General features: G+C 43.7%; 2 protein-coding genes across 5 annotated transcripts in view; one reads left to right on the top strand and one right to left on the bottom strand.

The window, feature by feature from the left end:
• The window catches only part of KAT5 (lysine acetyltransferase 5), a 21962-nt gene extending 18885 nt beyond the window's left edge, over positions 1–3077 (top strand). For all 4 annotated transcript variants that reach the window (XM_063438321.1, XM_063438322.1, XM_063438324.1 and 1 more), the window contains exons 11-15: positions 746–886; positions 978–1071; positions 1157–1316; positions 1511–1592; positions 1941–3077. In XM_063438321.1, the coding sequence (XP_063294391.1) occupies positions 746–886; positions 978–1071; positions 1157–1316; positions 1511–1592; positions 1941–2075 (612 nt within the window). In that variant the 3' untranslated portion in view covers positions 2076–3077. The remainder of the gene's footprint in view (positions 1–745; positions 887–977; positions 1072–1156; positions 1317–1510; positions 1593–1940) is intronic.
• Positions 3075–19958, bottom strand: RNASEH2C (ribonuclease H2 subunit C). Its single transcript, XM_063438325.1, has 4 exons — positions 19728–19958; positions 17298–17410; positions 14069–14188; positions 3075–3251 (listed from the first exon to the last, which is right to left on the bottom strand). Exons 1-4 carry the CDS (start codon positions 19885–19887, stop codon positions 3231–3233), a joined length of 414 nt encoding a protein of 137 aa, XP_063294395.1. The 5' UTR covers positions 19888–19958; the 3' UTR covers positions 3075–3230.

Here is a 19958-nt window from a genome sequence, read left to right as displayed (position 1 = left end):
GGGTAGGCGTGTCTATATGGTGTGTGATTTTAATTGTAACCCCTTAAGGACACATGACATGTGTGACATGTCATGATTCCCTTTTATTCCAGAAGTTTGGTCCTTAAGGGGTTAAACCAGTTTAATTGAGCTGGTGGCTGGGTAATAGAGCTGCGAGCACTGAACACGTGAATGATGGAAGTTTAACTCTCTGAGCATTGAAAACGTGACAGTCACCACAGTGCACCATTTCTTCATAGAGCTGCATTATACAATTACACCTCTAAGTGGACGTTCTATGTTTTCATCCTGAGAGTGAGGATGCTGAATGTCTGTTCTGCAAATATTGCAGGACCGTAATAAGAACCTCTAGTGGCTGTCTTGAGTGACAGTCACCAGAGCTAGTGTTTTAAAAGCAAAGGCTGCAGGGACAAGCTTTTCGCACAAAAACCACTGCATTATAGTGTTTCTAGCACTTCTGAGTTTCCCCTCTGACTTCAAATGTGCTGTACTTGTGGACAGCAGGATTTTTAACCCTGCAGCTTCTGGTCAGCAGTATCGGGAACAAATGTTGCAAGTACCTCGCACTCTCTTGTATGCTTGGTCCCCATCCACTGCTTGGATCAGTCTGGCAGCTTGGAGCACCAACAAAATGGTCTAAATGTACGAATATTTTAGAGACTAAAGGGGCTTTACCAAAAAGACCTACAATTTTATGCTAGTTTAACTTGCCATTCACTGCTGGTCTTTTTTATTCCCATTTCAGAGTTATTCTCAGAATCTTTGCCTGCTGGCAAAGTGTTTTTTGGACCACAAGACCCTATACTACGACACAGACCCATTCCTCTTCTATATCATGACTGAATACGATTCAAAAGGCTTCCATATTGTTGGCTACTTTTCCAAGGTGTGCAGCTTTTTTGAAATGCCATGAATGCCGTGTTGCAGAGTAGATGCTACATATTTGTAACCCATAATCATACAATTTTCTATACTAGGAGAAGGAATCCACAGAGGACTACAATGTGGCCTGTATACTGACACTGCCTCCCTACCAGCGAAGAGGATATGGCAAACTTCTTATTGAATTCAGTATGTACCCTGAGATTCATACAATTCACAAATTTGTCTCTCTGAAATGCTTGTCTCTCATCACCTACCCTATCCTTCATTCTAGGTTACGAGCTTTCAAAGGTGGAAGGGAAAACAGGAACCCCTGAAAAACCACTATCTGATCTAGGACTTCTCTCATACCGTAGTTACTGGTCCCAGACAATCTTAGAGATTCTAATGGAACTGAAGTCAGAGACTGGAGAGAGACCACAAATTACTATAAAGTGAGAAGGGTTTGTGGGACACTTAAGGGAAAATGTTTGTTAAAGCATCTTGAAACCAGGCTTGTCTAATGAACTGCATACCATACTGTAGATACCATGAATGCACAGAGTCCAGATGTGCTGAGCATAAAAGGTACAGTGTTGATTACATTTTTAAATGTGCTAAAATGGCTTTTTAAAACTTTTCTTTGCAGTGATATCAGCGAACTCACGAGTATTAAGAAAGAAGATGTTATATCCACATTACAGTACTTGAACCTTATCAACTACTATAAGGTAAACTGCCTTTTGCAAGGCTGGAAACCTGTCATCATAGTGAACCCAAACAATTTTTTCAAAAATCGTACTCCATATTGCCATTCTTTTATGGAGATGTATATTTTCTGTCTGCATGTGTAATGTGTTTCACGGACAGCAATATATGAGGTGTTTGAAGTTCTCAGAGAAAATCAATTCAGACTGTTATTTTAGACTTTTAATATATAAACTCTTATTAGAAGCAAAAATAGCCTTTTGTATTTGTAACACCATCTGTGTGACTTACTCTCCTTTGATAAGCCATGTTCTGATCGCATGGAAGCCTCCAATCTAAAATGTGGTGTTTCTTTTCCTCTCTTTCCCCAGGGACAATACATCCTGACATTATCAGAAGATATTGTGGAAGGTCATGATCGAGCCATGCTCAAGAGAGTGCTGAGGATAGATTCTAAATGTTTGCACTTTACTCCCAAGGACTGGAGCAAAAGGGGAAAGTGGTAGAGTAGCATGGTTTTAGACAGGCAGGATATGAGGGCAAGAAGCAACGGAAAATGCAATGTGAAACAGGAAACCAGGTGGAAAATACAAATTAGGGCTTATTTGAACCTACTCATTGGTTTTTGTTTTAGAAGTAGGGTTTCTGGCAATTGTATTTATGAAAGGCATTGTGAAGTGAAACGGTCATGGTTTTTCCCTTTTAGATATAATAGCTCTCAAGGCTGTAAATATATGATCTATTATCAGTTATATATTTGTGCTGTAGGACCTGTTATAGGGGTACTCACCTGCTACTCCTTGCGCCAGTGCCACCATTCTCAGGGTAGGTGGATGTTACACTGTTGTAACACCCACCCTCTGCTGGTGTTGTTGGAACTGCCATGCTGACTTTACTTCCTGCAATACAGTGTCGGTTCATCCTATTACTCCTGTTGCAAGAAGGAATAGAATGAAAGAAGCTAAGCAAATTTTCCTTCTCTCCCCTGCCATTCACTTTTTTTTTTTTTTTTACACATAAATGCCATTAAGGTCTAAGGCAGAGAATTGTTTGGGGAAGAGACAGAACTTGAACCGGCATTACATTATAATCTGTTTACTAGCACAATATCTATCGATGTAATGTTTGAGCAATTAAACCAAAGTTGTGTATTTCATGGCTGGTATTGTAACTAAAAGTCAATTTTTCAATAGACAAATTACTTTAACTCTTAAACCCACATGATTAGTGTTAACATGCAGATATTTATTTGAATCCTAGTCTCAGTAAATGTCCAATTCTCTACCAACTGTAGTTGCTTCATTCAAATAAGCCCTTATTTCACACTGGTTTTAGCTTGCTGTAAGAAAAGTAAAATTAACAACAAGTACATGGAAGAGATGACAAGACTGTTACAAGGTATTCCAATTTTGTCACTTCCGATGCTGAAAATGTGGATTCTGAGCAGGAAGTGTGGACAGTATCACCCAGTGTAATTAGAAACTGTAAATACAAGTGTTTTTATATCACCACTGTGCCGTCTATTTTATTTAAGTGTGGAAACTGGTAATACAGATCATAGTGTGTAAAGAGAGCGATGCGTTCCTACTTAATGAAACAGATACTGGTTATGGTAAACACGTTTTATTTCTTTACAATAGTTATTCAAATGTCTTCATCTTCTAATCAACCGGTGCATGGATCTAGGAAAAAATAAAAAGTTACTTTACAGTTGAAGCAATACTACACTTATACACCCTGCCCTAGGCCAGCTATAAATGGCTATTTTACCTTTTATGTACAAACCCTTCTGACCAAACATGGCATTAGGAAATGGATGGGGCCTCTGCTCTAAAATGCATCCCAGTTTCTACTTTATTTCAGGGCAGGATTTGTAGACAAACAATCAAAAGTTACAGTTCATCAGTCACTCTCCCCAGTAAATGCGATTTCATCGTTTACTGAATAAAGAGTAAATAAATGGTAGAAATCACGCCTTCCTCCACTGCAATTCCATGTTAGGATGACTTTGCTTTCCCAGGATGCCTTGGGTGTACTCGGCATTTTTATTTGCAGCAGTTTCGTACTGGTTCATGCACCATGCATATGTCACTGCAAGCTTAACTTATTCACAAACTTTGCCTGGTGTTGCCCAAAGCATGTAATATAATTTTAGCACAAACTTTTTGTAATTTGGCTGAGCTAAACTTGGGGAAGGGGCGGTTTTTACTAAAGGATGCAGTTGATTCACCAAGCAAGCATGTTTGTAGTATTTACTGTTCTGCTGATGGCAATATTGTAAAGACTAAGATAGTAAAAAAAAAAAACAACCCACAAATGATGGTATAATTTTAAAGGAGCACAAACATGTATTCCTGACCTTATATTGTTAATTTACCATACTTGCCTTATTGCCAGCGCCCCAGGAAGCACCTCCAGTGGCCACAGTAAACAATGACTTTTCTCTAAAAAGGCAGTGTTTGCACAAAAATGCATGAAGGCAATGATTATACTCACCAGAACAACTACATTACGCTGTAGTTGCTCTGGTGATTATAGTGTCCCTTTAATTTAATTTGCCAGCATAATGTATAGATGTCACTTTACAGTTTATGTACTGTTTAACCCCCTTCCCGACCTCGGACGTACCAGGTACGTCCGACAAAAAAATGGTAGCTAACGAGCTGGTACGTCCGCTAGCAAATAGCCACTTACCTGATCACTGGCGATCCCCCGCCGTACCTGGCCTTCCTGTGCCATGTGATCGCAGGATCCTCGCAGTCACATGGAAAAGTTTTACATACACACACACACACATATATATATATATATATATATATATATATATATATATATATATATATATATATATATATATATATATATATACAAATTATTAAAAAACATTTTATATAATTATTGTCCATTTTGAATACCCTGGGTTGTCTACATTTGAAAATGGTATGCCATGGTGGGGTTATTTTTCATTTGTGGGCTGCCATACCGTCTCAAAAGCAACATAGCCAATCTGGCAAATAGTAATGTACAAAAACAGAAATTGGCAAATCTTACGTTTGACTCTAACTTTCCAAATCACCGTAAAACCTATACTTGAGGGATACTGTTGTATTCGTGAGACATTACTCTACACAAATAGGAGTGTTTTAGAGCAGTAAAATGTATTATACTGATAGCGGTGAAATGTCAGTTTGTGTAAAAAAAATATATATATATATGTATATATATATATATATATATATATATATATATATATATATATAAATGCTAATTTTGGCCAGGGTTTGTGACTAAGTGGCTACTAAAAAAGACTGCCCAGAGAATGTTATTGGCAAGCCCTATATTTAACCCCGTAACTTTCCAAAACACCATAAAACCTTTACATGGGGGGTGTAGTTATACTCGGGAGACTTCGCTGAACACAAATGATATTGATATCACCAGTAAAAATGCAAAAAAAAAAAAAGAATAAAAATGCTAACTTTGGCCAGCATTTGTGACTAAGTGGCTACTACAAAAGACTGGAAATACCCCAATTTGAATACCGTAGGTTGTCTTTTACAAATGTATGCCATGATGGGGTTAATTTTCAATCCTGGGCTGCTATACGGTCTCAAAGGCAACAGAGGCCCAGCAAATCAATCTGGCAAATTTTAATGTGAAAATATGGAAAGGCCTACATTTGAGCCCTGTAAGTTTGCAAAAACCCCTAAAACGTTTACATTGGGGGCACTGTTGTACTCAGGAGATGTTACTGAACACATTTTGGGGTGTTCATTATCAGTAACACATAACAGGAACTGAGGATCCATGCCTAAAGTACAATGTGAGAGAAAAACACAAAAAAATTACTACCGAAAAATTTGACAAAGACTGGTGGTAGAATTAGTGCATGGAAAGTGTTTAAATACCACCATCTGAAATACCCTAGGGCAGGTGTAGGCAACCTTCGGCACCCAACATTTTGTGGACTACATCCCCCCATAATGCTGGCAAAGCATCATGGGAGATGTAGTCCAAAACATCTGGAGTGCCGAAGGTTGCTTATGCCTGCCCTAGGGTGTCTACTTTTCAAAAATATATGGTTTGATGGGGGTAAATTACATTGGCCAGCTTCAAAAATGTCCCAAATAGGACATGGGTGCATGATGACCAGCCATTCATCTTAAGTTGGAAAACTTGAATGCACACCCTCCAAATAGCCCCCAGAGAACCTGACACACCTATACATGGGTGGAATCACTGTACTCAGGAGATTACGCCGAACACATATTAGGGTGTTCTTTGGCAGTAACCCTTAAAGTTCTAGTACATGTATTCTTAAATTGTTGTGTGTCAAAAAAGAATCTTTTTTTTTCTAAATTTGGCATAGATTGGTGGTAAAATGGTTGCATGAAAAGAGTCAAAATACCGCATGTTTAATACCTTGGTTGTCTTCTTTTAAAAAAAAATAATGGTTATTCAGGGATTCCTGACATATCAGTGTTACAATGGTTTGGAAATAGCAAAGTGCTACTTGTACTTATTGCCCTATAAGTTGCACACAAAAAAAAAAGTTAAGAACATGTTAATATTGGGCATTTCTAAACTCAGGACAACATTTAGAAACTTTTTAGCATGGGTGTTTTTTTGGCGGTTGTAGATGCATAACAGGTTTTGGAGGTCAAAGTTAGAAAAAGTATTTTTAAATGATCATATTTTATAAAAAAAAAGTGTAGTAAATTATATGATAAAAATAATGGTATCTTTAGAAAGACCATTTAATGGCGAGAAAAACTGTATATAATGTGGTTACAGTAAATGAGTAAGAGGAAAATTACAGCTAAACACAAACACCACAGAAATGTAAAAACAGCTCTCGTCCCAAACGGTAAGGAAATTGAAAAGCGCCCTGGTCGCTAAGTGGTTAATAAGTTTGAAAGGGATAGCAGAATAAACAGATTCTTGTGACTATATCAAAGTTTTGGCACTTGGATGGGGTGCCTAAGCAGCTAATTACATAATCGTATCACGAAAGCCCACCCCCTCTGACATGGCTTCTACTCACATATGAAAGTTATATTATCAATGTTAGTCACAAAAGCAGTGAGATTAAGACAGGGCTTTCAAACTGCATTTCAATAAGATTGAAAGAGCGCAAAATCATGCGTGTTAAGAGTTTGAACAGGTGAGAAAATTACAAAAGTCTCTGATTATGGCTATATTTAAAACCTTTACTCTTTTAGTAACCGTTTGAATTGGAAGCAGATTTCAATAGCTGCATTATCCAGGAAGCAGCTTAACGCAATTCCAGAAAATGTCTTATACAAAGCCACTCAAACATGTTGAGCTAGTCTGTATAGCAAAGCAATTCATCTCACTGTGTGTGTTTATTGAGTTAATGTCACGAATGTCGGTACACAATGGGCACACGACACAAGGAAAATTACCTTTTATATACGTGATGTTATTCTGGGCTGTGTTTTTTTTATTTATCCTGCAACCACTTAGATATATGGATTAGATTATGGATGGATTATGACTTAGATATATGGACTGTTACAAAAACCTTATTGAACTATGTGCCTTTAAATGTTATTTGCACTTGTCTGACTTATTTGCAGTCGTTGGTATGGTTCAGCACGAATCCTTTGTGTTAACGTATAGGTGGCCGCCATTTCAGGACTTTGCACGTGTTCGCGGCCATCTTACGTACGACCAGCGGTGTTTGCCAGCAATCGTCTGGAACTAAAAACGGAGACACACCCAGGCGAACACCGCTGAGACCTCCAGGATAGTATAACTTCGTGCTGGACCTACCGAACGGCCCACCGTTCGGTAGGACGATTACCCTTCGCAGGGGGAGTACAGCGACCCCCAGGATACCTATGGATGTCAATGGGTTCGTGGAGTTTCACCGTACGAACGGAGACCGACCGCAAGGCCTAAACGTGTGGAACCATTTTCGGCCAGGAAGTCTGAGCGGTCGGTCAAAACTTTGAAAACCCATAACTCTCGAACCGTGCATCCGAACGGGTTGGTTTTCGGATATGTTGCTCCCCTGAACAAGATCTGTACAGCGGTGTAGAATTTAAAGGGGTACCCCCTGGTTTTGGGGTACATCCAGAACTTGGTTAAAAATATGGACTGCATAATTATGTTAACTGTTTATCTGAGGGGAGGAGATGTGTGGGAGGTATCCAAAATGTGATTGGTGATTTTATGCCTCCCCCTGGGAGTATCCTTTTTGTATGTAACGACAATAAAAAGCAGGCTGGTCAGCCCAGTCCTCAGTTCTTGCTTGACCCTCAAATCGCAGCCTCGACTCGTTTTGTTGGGTAGAAAGGTATCCTAGCTATGCTATAGCTAGTGGGATTGTTCTACACTTACAGGACTCTTATGGAATATTACGGAAAGCCTCTCTCTCCTCTTCAGCAACTAGGAATCCAGACGGCTAAGCGGTCCAGCTCTCAGCAAGCCTAAGGGTAACCGTAACATTTGGTGGCAGCGGTGGGATCATCCTGGATTTCCTAGGAGAGGTACGGAACGGATGGAGAGCACCTACACAAAATTGAAGCGTACCACCCTAAAAGATTTACTGGAAAGCAGAGGAGGGTACGCCAGCAACCGGCCAAGGAAAGAACTGATCGCAGAACTGACCGAACTGGATCAAAGATTCACAATGGCGGAAGCACCAACCACGAATGGTGATGAAAAGGCAAGGATTGTTCGGGAGAGGCTCTCCCTATACGGGCCAAACCCACCTATGGAACTAGTACAGCAGTTGATGGCGGAGGCAGACGAGGATATACGAAAGGCCCGAGCCCACGCACTTGACCTAGTAAACGCACAACGCAATGCTGAAGCCCCGCAGGTAATCGTTCCTGTCGAAAACGCTGGGAAGCCCAAGATACCCTTTGCGGCATTTAGATCCTTTCTAGAGAGCGAGACAGGAATTGATGAATACTTGGCGGACTTCGAAAGGCAATGCGCTCTGCACCAGATTCCCATCAGAGAATGGCCCACGATCCTGTCTGGGAAACTATCCGGGCGAGCCCTGGAAGCTTTTCGTACCTTGGGTACTGAGGAAGTGACACAGTATGAGCGAGTTAAAGAGACACTGCTAAAACGGTACGCTGTAACTCCAGACACGTATCGCCGACAGTTTCGAGGCACGAAAAAGAAGCCTAACGATACCCATATGGAATGGGCACACCGAATGCGGAGAGCGGCAAATCACTGGATGAGCGGGAGTAAAGCTGTGACTGGTGAGGAAATTTTACAATTGTTTCTCTTAGAACATTTTTATAATGGCATGGAACAGCAGGGGAAGGAGTGGCTGCGAGACAGGCGACCTTCCACCCTCGAAGAAGCAGCCAAATTAGCGGATGAACATTATGACTCACGGCTTCACGAGCCAACGAGCTACCGGGCTCCAGCACGGGTTGAGCCCAGAGAGGTTTACCGTGCACCTCCTCGTACGGAGTTCCGAGCCCCGGTACCCGCAGGGCCCACCCGACACTCAGGGCCACCCAATAATTCTGATCGTCCCAGACCAACTTGCCACCGATGCAAGCAACCAGGGCATTTCATGGCTAACTGCCCTCTTAACACGCACCAGACACCCAGGAATTACAATTACCCCTCGGGGCCATACCGTTCTGCCCGCGCCCTCTGTGTTAACCAAGAGGCCTCGATGGAGGAATATTTGGGGCCGCTTCACGAGGCAGACCCTGTATATGCTGCTTCAGATAACCGCCAGCACCATCGGCAGAAGGTATGGCTCGAAGGGCGATCTACCGAGGGGTTGAGAGACACAGGGGCTACCATCACACTGGTGCAGAGTCATTTGGTGCCAGAACACAAGCGGTCAGGACAGACCGTGGCCGTTAGAGTGGCGGGAGGGGATGTGTACAAAATTCCGACCGCTAAAGTACACCTTGATTGGGGAGCGGGAAAGGGGGCTGTGAACGTGGGCATAATGGATAATTTACCTGCGGAAGTACTACTGGGCAACGATTTGGGCCCCATGACTTCGGCCTATGCTCCAGCATACAACAACGAGGCGAACCCAGTGACTACCCGAGCACAAGCCCGGATGGACCGAGAACCCTCACCAGTGCGGGAGACCCAGGTAAGACCGACCCCGACCGTCCCTGACATGTTAGGCCCCATACCCTGGGACACCCCAGATACCTTCGAGACCGAGTCTAGAAATGATCCGACTTTACAAAAATACCGGGAACGAGCAGAGACCGGGGGGAGCGGGGCAGATAATGAAACTTTTCTATGGGAAAAAGGCAAACTATACCGCCTGACGGAGAAAAAGGGACAACGTAGGCGACAGCTGGTAGTGCCCCACAAATACCGTCGAGAAATCCTCAAGATAGGACATGACATCCCCTTGGCAGGTCATCTAGCTGTGACCCGTACGTTACACCGCATTACCCACACATTCTTTTGGCCAGGAGTACACGCTGATGTTAGGACTTATTGTAATACTTGCGATGTGTGTCAACGGGTAGGAAGGCGAGGCGATCACCCTAAAGCCCATCTAGTCAATATGCCCATCGTAGAGGAACCCTTTAGCAGGGTTGCTATTGACCTAGTAGGACCACTGGCCACCCCTAGTCCCTCCGGTAAACGCTACATCCTTACCGTAGTGGACTACGCTACCAGGTACCCCGAGGCTGTCGCCCTGTCCAACATCCAAGCGGATACGGTAGCGAATGCACTGGTACAAGTGTTCTCCCGGGTAGGATTTCCAAAGGAAATCCTGTCTGACCGAGGCACCCAATTCACAGCCGAATTGACCCAACAACTCTGGCAGGTCTGCAAAATTAAATCCCTTCTGAGCTCCCCCTACCACCCCCAGACGAACGGACTTTGTGAGAGGTTCAACGGAACCCTCAAACAAATGCTCAAAACGTTCACTCAGGAATACCGAGATTGGGAACGCTTCCTGCCGCACCTCCTGTTTGCCTATCGGGAGGTGCCCCAGGAAACGACAGGGTTCTCTCCCTTTGAGTTGCTCTACGGAAGAAAGGTACGGGGCCCCCTAAACCTGATCCGGGAGCACTGGGAGGGAGAGACAGAAACTGACGGTGTCCCCATTGTGCCATACGTGCTGGAACTCAGAGACCGAATGGAGCAGCTAGCCAGATCCGTGCAGGCTAACCTCCAGTCGGCCCAGAGAAGACAGAAGGTATGGTACGATCGGGGGGCCCGAAGGAGAATCTTTACCATAGGACAAAAGGTGTTGGTACTTAAGCCGGTAAAGACAGATAAATTGCAAGCATCATGGCAGGGCCCCTACCAGATTGTAGAGAAACGGGGCGACACAACTTATGTCATAGCCAGTTGCCACGACAACAACCTTAGGAGGACGTTCCATGTAAACATGCTCAAAGAATACTTGGAACGACCCGAGAACGTGACAGCCGTATGTTGTCCTCCCCAGGAAGACCCCGACAGTCTACCCATCCCCGACCTATTAGAAAAAAGTCCCCCCACAGGGATAGTATCCCAAGTTCAGATAGGAGACCGACTTAACCCCACTGAAAGGGAGCAGCTCAATACACTCCTCCGGGCCAAACACCTCACCTTCTCCCAGAAGCCAGGGTACACTACCCTAACTACCCACCAGGTCGACACTCCCGGGCAAACGCCCTTACGCCAGCCCCCGTATCGCATCCCCGAGGCAGTTAGAACAGGAATGAAGCAGGAGATAGATGAGATGCTCCAACTCGGAGTGATTGAGCCCTCCGATAGTCCCTGGGCCTCCCCGGTTGTCCTGGTACCCAAGAAAGATGGGACGACCCGGTTTTGTGTAGATTACCGGAGGCTCAATGAAAAAACAGTGACGGACGCGTACCCGATGCCCAGGGTAGACGAGCTACTCGATCGTATAGCCAGGGGAAATTACCTGACCACTATCGACCTCTGCAAGGGTTACTGGCAGATTCCCCTGGCCCCGGAGGCTATCCCCAAGTCAGCATTCGTCACCCCATTCGGCTTATACCAGTTTAAGGTAATGCCGTTTGGGATGAAGAATGCCCCAGCTACATTCCAGCGCTTGGTGGATAGGCTCCTGGATGGCTTCCAGAGTTTTGCCTGTGCATACCTGGACGACATAGCGATTCACAGTGAGTCCTGGGAGGACCACTTAGCTCATGTAGGAATGGTTCTGGATCAGATCCGGGCTGCTGGCCTGACTCTGAAACCAGAAAAATGTCACTTTGGGATGGCCGAGGTACAGTACCTGGGTCACCGGGTGGGGTGCGGAAAACAGCGACCAGAGCCAGCCAAGATAGAAGCTGTTGCCAATTGGCCCACCCCCATCACTAAAACCCAGGTTCTGGCCTTTCTGGGCACGGCAGGGTACTACAGACGATTTGTACCCGACTACAGCACACTTGCCAAACCCCTGACTGACTTGACCAAGAAAAACTTACCTCGACAGGTCCTGTGGTCTCCCCACTGTGAAAAGGCTTTCCAGGCTCTCAAAAACGCGTTGGTTAATGCTCCTGTCTTGGCGGCTCCAGCTCTTAATAAACGTTTTATCGTCCATACAGACGCTTCCATGTTCGGGCTGGGAGCCGTCCTCAGCCAAGTAGGTGAAGATGGAGGGGAGCATCCAGTTGCCTACATCAGCCGGAAGCTCCTACCCCGCGAAGTCAGCTATGCAGCGGTCGAAAAGGAGTGTTTGGCCTTGGTGTGGGCATTAAAGAAATTGACTCCCTATTTATATGGACAAGAGTTCACTCTGGTCACCGACCATAACCCGTTGGTGTGGCTAAACCGGGTCTCTGGAGATAACGGCAGGTTATTGCGTTGGAGTTTATCATTGCAACCCTTCAATTTCACCATTACCTACCGACCCGGGAAACAGAATGGCAACGCGGACGGGTTGTCCAGACAAACGGACCTCAGCCCAGCATAACCAGCGGTCTGGACAGCCTTAGTCTGCCCCGAAAAGGGGTCAGACGGTGTCTGCCAGAGTGTTCCACAAAAAGGGAGCACTGTTACAAAAACCTTATTGAACTATGTGCCTTTAAATGTTATTTGCACTTGTCTGACTTATTTGCAGTCGTTGGTATGGTTCAGCACGAATCCTTTGTGTTAACGTATAGGTGGCCGCCATTTCAGGACTTTGCACGTGTTCGCGGCCATCTTACGTACGACCAGCGGTGTTTGCCAGCAATCGTCTGGAACTAAAAACGGAGACACACCCAGGCGAACACCGCTGAGACCTCCAGGATAGTATAACTTCGTGCTGGACCTACCGAACGGCCCACCGTTCGGTAGGACGATTACCCTTCGCAGGGGGAGTACAGCGACCCCCAGGATACCTATGGATGTCAATGGGTTCGTGGAGTTTCACCGTACGAACGGAGACCGACCGCAAGGCCTAAACGTGTGGAACCATTTTCGGCCAGGAAGTCTGAGCGGTCGGTCAAAACTTTGAAAACCCATAACTCTCGAACCGTGCATCCGAACGGGTTGGTTTTCGGATATGTTGCTCCCCTGAACAAGATCTGTACAGCGGTGTAGAATTTAAAGGGGTACCCCCTGGTTTTGGGGTACATCCAGAACTTGGTTAAAAATATGGACTGCATAATTATGTTAACTGTTTATCTGAGGGGAGGAGATGTGTGGGAGGTATCCAAAATGTGATTGGTGATTTTATGCCTCCCCCTGGGAGTATCCTTTTTGTATGTAACGACAATAAAAAGCAGGCTGGTCAGCCCAGTCCTCAGTTCTTGCTTGACCCTCAAATCGCAGCCTCGACTCGTTTTGTTGGGTAGAAAGGTATCCTAGCTATGCTATAGCTAGTGGGATTGTTCTACACTTACAGGACTCTTATGGAATATTACGGAAAGCCTCTCTCTCCTCTTCAGCAACTAGGAATCCAGACGGCTAAGCGGTCCAGCTCTCAGCAAGCCTAAGGGTAACCGTAACATGGACCATTTGAAAAAAATAAATATATATATATATATATATATATATATATATATATATATAGTTGTCTTCTTCGTATTAAATCCTTTTAATACCTTTTGATGTTGACTAATGCAGTGGCAGGGATTACAATTTCAAGTCCTAGGCTACTAGCCAGGCCTTAAAATGATTTGCCACTGCAAGCCTGGAGTGTCCATGGTACACAACATTTCTACTGCCAAAGCTAATTTACGTGTGGAAATAATGAACCCTACCAGTGGTATACATAAACTTTCATAAAGCTGTTGGATCAATGTGTAGAACATATGTTACAGATATTACAGGGTTTGAATCCATAAGCATGGGGTGATGTGTACACATGTAAATCTTGAATGCCTGAGTTAATTCATGGAAACCACTGACAGTGTTTTCAGGTTAATTCATTAGTGGTGTATATATATATAAAAAAAAAAGACGCAGACAAATCAAAGGAGTTGCATAGCGAATCATGTTATTTTTGCACCCGTTTTAATCATGAGAAAGGAAAAAAAAAAAATCTGACTTTGTATCAAGAGGCTCTTACCACTGAAGCGATCTTTGGCCACTGCATTGACATTACAAGGATATCATCCTCAGAGGGTGGAGTCTCCAGATTCCATTGTGTGAAGGAGTTAAAGGTAGACCTGACTGTCAAACAGCGATCCTAATACAGAACAGACATATTACAATGATGATGAGGAGGTACTCTTGCCTAAATATCATTAATAGATAAACATCTGCCAAAATGCACTCTTACTAATTAATACAATTTAGTATAATGGGTAAAAAGGTAAGTAGTTTATTACAATACACTTTAGGCATACAGGTAAAAGTAATGAGGAGTAGGCTTAGTGATGCATAAACGATGGGATACTCAAGGCACTCACCCGATAAAGGAACACTAAGCACCCCATAGCACGCTGTAGTGATTTTGGTGCCCCCAATGTAAGTAATGTAAGCTTTTGGAATGGTTTGACTTCTCACGTGGCGTCTGCCAAGTGCTGGTCCCTGCCTCTCAGAGAACCAGAAGTGCTCTGTCTGAGTTAAAGGACCACTCTAGGCACCCAGACCACTTCAGCTTAATGAAGTGGTCAGGGTGCCCAGGTCCTTCTAGGGTTAACCCATTTTTTCATAAACATAGCAGTTTCAGAGAAACTGCTATGTTTGTGAATGGGTTAAGCCTTCCCCTATTTCCTCTAGTGGCTGTCTCATTGACAGCCGCTAGAGGCGCTTGCGTGATTCTCACTGTGATTTTCACAGTGAAAGCACGCAAGCGTCCATAGGAAAGCATTATGAATGCTTTCCTATGTGACCGGCTGAATGCGCGCGCAGCTCGTGCCGCGCGTGCGCATTCAGCCGACAGGGAAGGAGAAGAGGAGGATCGGAGGAGGAGAGCTCTCCGCCCACCGCTGGAAAAAAGGTAAGTTTTAAACACTTTCCCCTTTCCAGAGCTCGGCGGGAGGGGGTCCCTGAGGGTGGGGGCACCCTCAGGGCACTCTAGTGCCAGGAAAACGAGTATGTGGTGCTGGAGCTGGAGCTGGTGGTGCAGGGCTTTAAATTTGGCGGACAGGGATCAGGAGATTATTGGGCACTGTTCAACATGCCCCAAGTAAGGCAAACCATTCTAAAAACGGTTAGACTGCTTAGATTGTGGGTGTGCTAGGGCACTCCTGGAACAATAACAACTATAGCATGCTGTATTGTTTATGGTGTGTTCCTTTAAGTGTGATGTATGGGTTGGGTATCAGTTATGCGGTGTATATTCTCTGGAAAAAAAAAAAAGTTTTATAGTTTTGCTCCATGAACCAAATGTTCTCCCTTTCTCTAATAACATTTACATGTTAAAGATGTACAGAAAAACCTCTAGTGGGTGTACTTCAAGCTATTGCCTTAATTAGAAAGCCAACAACCACAACTCCCAGAAACCCTCACTTTGCCTATAAAGCAGCACAGTGTGGGAAAAGCTATAGACAGGGGGAGACGAGAAATACATAACTGTCATAAGTGTAGGGACAAATGATATTTTCCTCTCCACAGATCTCCTTACCATATGCATAACAAAAGAAAAGTCACACTCCTAGGCAGCAGGTAGGCAAACATTCGTTGAGTTGCTCGCTGCTTCCTTTCTGCTGCCAGGAGAGCAGGAAGCTCCTGCTTAAGTATGTGTTAGCTCTCCTGATTCAAGCCTACCCATGCAGAGCTTAGCTAATTCTCAAGTGTGGATGGGCACCAAACCACTACATTTGGTATGTTACTTTGAGAAAGAAAGAATAAAATGGGGACTTTTTGTTTTTTTACTCGGACCTTATTGAGGTACAGGTGAAGCTCTCTCTCACACACTGAACTGAAGCTGTACAGTAAGCTGGGAGTTTGAGCAGAGGCCACCTGCTTAAAGATACACTGTATGAACCATAACTACTTCATCTTACTAAAGTGATTATAGTGTCTGGAGTCCCCTGGAATTGTCCTTCCATTTAGCACTAAACTGATTTTAATGGTAAAGATCATTTCCTAGCAGGCTATTGTAGCTGTTCAGCTTGGACCCTCCAGTGGGGGCTGGGCTATGAGAACACAGGGATCCTCATTCAGTATTAAACTGCTCAAAAATGGTTTAAAGGGATACTATAGCGCCAGGAATACAAAGCTGTATTCCTGGCACTATAGATCTCTCTGCCTCCTGTCTGTGTCGCACCCCCATCCACTCACTGTGGTGAATAAACGGTCAAAAACCCTTTATTTACTTACCTGATCCCCAGTGCCACAGCTCTGCCGCCTTCGACGCCACTCGATGAAGGGGTGTTAAAGTGCATGCGTGGCAAGTGCCGTGTGCATTAGGCCTCTCAATCGGAAAGCATTAACCCCTTAAGGACACATGACATGTGTGACATGTCATGATTCCCTTTATTACAGAAGTTTAGTCCTTAAGGGGTTAAACATACACTGGAAAGATTAAGAAAACTGCTTCACCCTTAGCTGACCTTACAGCTTTGGTTTAATGTAGAACACCATCATGGCTATGGTCCCCTTAGATCTCCCCCATCCTCTTGCTGCCTCCTGAAGAGGTCTATTAAGGTCTCTGCTTGTGCAGAGAAGTTGACAGCTTCCCCAGCACTGAGATAGCCAATTATTATGGCAGTCTACTGATCTACCAATAAGACAACTATCGACCAAAAAAAAAAACACAATTTAAAGACTACAAAGAAAATCAGCTCTTGTACCATCAGAGTCTCAGACCTGGAAGATTTATCAGAGATAAATCATAAAACATGCATGCAACCGCCTCTTCCTCTTATAGCCTGTAACTAAACAGAAACTTAGGGTCACTGGGCAGGTATACTACCAAAAGATACAAATCAGTTCTAAGCTGACTGGCAAGTAAGTGTTAATCAACGAGTTAGGGACCAATAAAATAGAATGCTATATCAATGTCTCTGTTATCAACCATTTACTTATGCATTAAAACATCATACTCTCCATTTCTTTTCATCAGTACCATTAACTAACCATTTTCACTTGCATTCCTTAATAGTTTGATCTATACACACATGCATGCTCTCTTTACATTTTGTGTAGGTCCTAACTTTTGACCTTGGCTCCTAAATGTTATGGAATCTGTAAAGTTCTTCTTTAACCATTGGATACCCGTTACATGTCCACTGCTTTATGTACAGCTTCTGTATGTAACAGTCGATCTTTATAAATTACTGAAAAGTACGTTTGATAACAGGCCATAAATATATATATTACTGTCACATTTGTAAAACTGACATTACCTCCTCATCAGAACATGGCTTGTGATTTTCCTTCAGGACAACTCCAACAAAACCAGCAGGAACAGCCACCTCCTGCCCTCTTAGCACACGGCCACGGAAGGATACCTCTTTGCCTGTAGTGATATGGATATTATGTAAATAGTTACTTTTCCCCCCCATACTTACAGAATGTACAGCAACATCTTCACTGGATGTAACATTTATGACTGGAGAGCCGAAGCAAAAATCCTCTACAGATGTCCCTCAATAACTTCATTGAGCAAAAAAAGATGTTTCCATTAGCTCCACTGAGCTAAACCCAGTGTTGCATGCTCAGCTCATTGGCAGAAAGCATAAGCTGAGCACTCACAGCCAATGAGCGCAGCCCTGCGCTTCTGACTTCATGTAAGGCAGTGGAGTGTGCCTGGTGGACCCCATATAAGTTGTAAAACCATTCTTAAATAGTCTGACTATTTATCCAAGGAATGTGCCAGGGCACTCCTGACACCATTTCAATTACAGCAGTCTGTAGTGGTTATGGTGCATGGAGTGTTCCTTTAAAAGTGAACACAAAAGTGTTAGGAAGACAAACCTTTATTTCTAATGCTTTATTGTCCCTGTCCCTAATTCTATAGCTTTGTTCCCCTTGTGTGTCCCATAAAAATAATAATATGGTTAAATTGACAAGAACACTGCAACCAATGCGAATCATTGGGATGGAGTGGCCTGGATGACTTTAGTGGCCCTTCAATCACTAAAATATGCCCTGTAAGGAATTCAAACTGAATTTAACATTTTAGGAGAAAACAGCCAAACTGGAAAGTCAGCTATAGTTTTAGTTCAACAATTTTGGCAGCAAGTTCACTTTGAATTCACAACAGTTTACACTTCAGTGAAAATTCCTGCCAGTGTTCGTGTTCAGACTGTAATTCACTACAATTAAATGGTCCATTCCATAAATGATGAAATATCCAAAGCAAATTCAGCTACTTTTATTCTGCTTAAAGTGGCTCTGTCACAGTCTGGGGTGCTTGCATTATTTGCTAAGACCCTGGCAGTGACTGCTCTGCTGGGTGTTCTGTGGGTGCAGGGGAAATTGGGTTTTACTTACTGAACCTGTCCCTCACAGCCAATGCCATAGTCTTCCTGACAGTCCTCTTGAGCTACTAGTATTTATCTGCCAGGAGTACACATCAGTATGTGAGAGTACAACACAGATTTATCAAGGACCCCACAGGACCCCTACAGCCGTCACTGGCGAACAGAAGAAATGAGCACAACAGAACTGCAAAGCACTGTCATTTTAGCCAAGTTTAGGTAATGTAGGTCAGGTAGTTTAGCTAGAGACAGGTATGAGAACATAAAATAGATACAAAGTGGATAGCGCACTTAGAACCAAAGTGCAGAGTGATAGCACTTCTGTGTACAATGTGGGAATAAGTATATACACAAGGTAACATACACTTTTACTATTGGAAAAAGAAGATCTCCTTAAAAGTGTATGTTACCTTGTGTATATACTTATTCCCACATTGTACACAGAAGTGCTTTCACTCTGCACTTTGGTTTTAAGCGCGCTATCCACTTTGTATATATTTTCTGTTTATATATTGTGTGAAACTGTGTGGTTGGTTTCACAGTGATAAGCAGCACTACTGATATTGACACTATAGCACCACATTTTACCACTACACTTTTTTCTTAGGTATGAGAACATCCAGCGTCAATAAAAACCCATAGGAAAGCATTGAAGCAATGCTTTCCAATGGGGAAGGTCTAATGCTCGCACAGCACTTGCCGCACATGAGGGTTAGGTACCCACCAGCTCGCGTCATAGCAGGCGGAGTGTGAGCCTCAGCACTGGAATAGGGTAAGTCTGGAGTGCCCAAAAGATAGATCCCCAGATTTTCAAACTACAGCTTCCATGAGGCTTTGGCATTCTAAAGGCATGCAAAGCATCATGGGAGTTGTAGGGAGGGGGAGGGTGGTGGTGGTGGGTGTGTGTGTTCCTTTAAGCTTGGTTTTAAAGTAAAAAATGTCGGTTAGGTTTTTATTAGAATGGCTATGGCCAGTTCCTCTCAATGCCTTTATAGACAAGCTATGTCCATTATATCCATTTACAGTCTCTTTCTGCATGCCCTTATGTTATGTGATTGCTATACTCATTGTTACATATTGTACTTGTAATGGTCACAGATTTTCAAACGGGTTTCATTGTTGCTTATTTACTAAGCTCCAAAATGTAGTGAATTTGGAAATCGAATGGCAATATTAAAACAGCTGACCAGGTAAGAAAAACTCTCCAAGCCATCTATAGCCACAGTTTGTCTAGTGAAGCCTGATTTTTTGCATTTGGATTCTAATTGGAATTTAGTGAGTTAACCCCTACAATTCCAAATGGCCTGTTATCATTGTGATACAAAGTTCTATCTTACAGAAGTTCAGACTCACCTGCCTCTCCATCCCTCACAGCAGGACTGAAGTACTCACTCACCCTGGCTGCCCCCTCACTCTGGATCTCACAGGGAAGGAGGTGCACTGTCTCTGGGGCAGCTTTGGGCAGAGAGCTGAGGTCCACACGGATACAGGATGCAGCGCTGCTCTCAGCCATGCCTGTAGTAACAGAGCAATAGATCACAAGAGCCTCTATCCCAGCAACCTCTGCTGTCTGCCTCACCAATT

Source organism: Pelobates fuscus, chromosome 12 (assembly GCF_036172605.1).
Source record: "Pelobates fuscus isolate aPelFus1 chromosome 12, aPelFus1.pri, whole genome shotgun sequence".
NCBI classification, from domain to species: domain Eukaryota; kingdom Metazoa; phylum Chordata; class Amphibia; order Anura; family Pelobatidae; genus Pelobates; species Pelobates fuscus.
Note: the sequence above shows the minus strand (reverse complement) of the source record. Positions and strands in the feature narration are given on the sequence as shown.